The following is a 2,500-nucleotide window of genomic DNA, read 5'->3' on the forward strand; positions in this document are numbered from 1 at the left end:
TAAATGATGATGATGGGTATGATCATTTCATTGTCATGACCTGTTATTAAAATATAAATATTTTTTTGGGTAGTGATCATGATGGAATTCGCAAAGAAAAGATATGCCCAGTCAAAGACTGCTTTTTTAGCACATCAAGCAACAAAGATTTGAATCGCCATATTCGCAAACATACAGGTATTTGTTTAATGCAAATGATATTGTCTTTATTCATGTTAATAGAGAAAGTAATACATGTTTGGATGTTGATTTTACTGGTTTTAACAGGTGAGAAACCCTATAGATGTGATGAGTGTGGCACATGCTTTTCTCGTGGTGACAAGCTAAAGTCCACCGAAGGATCCACACAAATTCAAGACCATATTTATGTGATGAACTGGATGCCAGTATAGAGCAATTGACTCAGGCAGTCTACGGAAACACAAGAGAAACACATACCAATGAACGTCCATACAGGTAAACAAAAACATTTTTGTGTGTTCTTCCCCCCCCCCCCTTTATTTTACTTAAAATAATCAAGAAGTTCTCACAAAGATCATTGGTTGTGCATGAAAGGCCCTTGCTTGCTGATGCCATGGATGGGGCTTAAGAGACAAAGACTGATTACCATTGTAGGAGATCACCCCCATCATGGACCTCAGCCCTCACCTTAATAAATTTTGCATGCTTTTCTTCTCCCCCCTTTCCTTTTCCTTCTCTTCTTCATCCCCTTTTTCTTTCCACTTTTCCTAATTGTTAACTAATTTTTACCCATTTTGACCCAATACTTATCATAATGCAATATTTGGGGGCTGTGCCCAAGCCCCACCCTATTGCCATATTTTGAATACATTGCTAATTACCTTAGATGTTGACCATCAGAAAGTTTTCAATAAATAAATAAAATATCTGAAGTTGTGTGTGATAAACAGCTGTTTGGCATTGCAGCCCCTCTAAAGTAGGCTCAAAGTCACTTTTTATCCTTGATCATTAGTAAATCATATGCTGCATTGAAAATCATAGGAAGTCAGGAAACCATGTATCACACATTTCAAATTTTTCTCTCATATGGTGGCTGACACCTGGCATCAGGTTAATCCTGTAACGGGTTTTTCTTGTGCCAAACCAAGATATGCATAGGTTTTGCATACATTCATCTGCTGCGGAGGAAAAATTAGAAATACTGGGAACATATTTACCCCAGTAACTGGATTTTAGGCTGCAGTACATGATTCTCCAGGAAAAGATGATAAAGCAAGACTTTAACCTTTGAGGGTGGATGGCACGAGCATCATGCAATGGCTATGGTGAAGCAAGTAGCAGATGGCCCTGCATAATAACATACCCTGCACCACTGGCTCATTGAAGGGACTTTGTCTTTTTTCAACATTAGCTGCATCACTTTTTAAACTTTTATGTTAAGATACAGCTACAAGTGCTGATCAGGCCAGTTGTGAATGGGGGAAAAAATGCCAGTGCATGCTAACAACCCTGGTCACAGGGTAATTAGAGTCAGGTACAACTGTATGGACTTTTGCTTGTTGCATTCTTGCATAAGGCATTTCACAATGACATTGTGCATAGATATGAGTTCATGAATTTCCAAAGAACACTTTTATACCATTATCAGAAAAATAAAAATCACAGTGATTTATGAAGAAAATATTTTATGTTCTTTTTATGTGAGTTTGTGTACATTTATACGTGAAATATACTTTCAAAGGCCACCCTATGGTTGGAGATTTGAACTTCGATAAAACAAGTGAAGTATTCATTATTTGTGTTGAAGATGATAGTACCCAATGATACCCGCTACTAATATAAAAACAATGTGGAATTTTAAAATTAGCATTATCCAATCACTTTGTAGGGAGTTCATACAGGTAACACACCCTTTTCATGCGTTTCCAGTAAAAAATGCAACCTGAGGACGCTACTGTTGGTCATAGGTACCATAAGTACGGAAAATACCGACCCCACCCACGCATCCGATCAGTTTGTTATTTGCAAAGATAATGCACTCAAATGACTGAACACCAACATTGTAATGTTTTTTTTCATGCCCAGTAGTAATTTTTACAAATATCAGTAAAGAAAATGGTTTTATCTGGGGCAACTGATATTTTTTTATAAAAAAAAAATGGGTTTACTCCTATTAAATGAGGATGATTAAAATGGTTAATCTTATGTGTGTGTGTTTACATACACATCAACCCTCTTGAAAATTAAAACTACCCCGTGACCAGCTCCCCCCTCCCCCACCCATTTTGAGTGTCAGAAAAATTTAACTGCCTTGGAAATTCTCACTGTGAAATAAATTTTACACACATACTTCCATAATTATCAAATTGAACAAATATGACAAATTTGACAAATAGGAAAAATGACAGAAAACAGAAAACACTTTTTCAAAATACTGCATAAAAGTGTTGCCCGGGCCAGGCCCAGGTAGGACTAGTAATTGACTCCTTGGTGATAAAGGACTTGTGGAGCTCCAGTTTGTAAACACAACTAATAAACA

General features: G+C 36.9%; 2 protein-coding genes across 2 annotated transcripts in view; both read left to right on the plus strand.

The window, feature by feature from the left end:
• Positions 1–77: 77 nt before the first annotated feature.
• On the plus strand, positions 78–392 carry LOC119575892 (zinc finger protein 716-like; the record flags this gene model as incomplete). The annotated part of the gene is given in 2 exon segments (XM_037923429.1): positions 78–177; positions 268–392. Coding segments are annotated over 2 exon segments (225 nt in total), but the record flags the coding sequence as incomplete, so codon positions are not given.
• Positions 393–397: 5 nt separating this feature from the next.
• The window catches only part of LOC119576210 (zinc finger protein 429-like), a gene marked incomplete in the record, with an annotated part of 93,948 nt that continues 91,845 nt past the window's right edge, over positions 398–2,500 (plus strand). The window contains 1 exon segment of the mRNA XM_037923797.1: positions 398–456.

The sequence above is a fragment of the Penaeus monodon genome, chromosome 8 (assembly GCF_015228065.2).
Source record: "Penaeus monodon isolate SGIC_2016 chromosome 8, NSTDA_Pmon_1, whole genome shotgun sequence".
NCBI lineage: Eukaryota > Metazoa > Arthropoda > Malacostraca > Decapoda > Penaeidae > Penaeus > Penaeus monodon.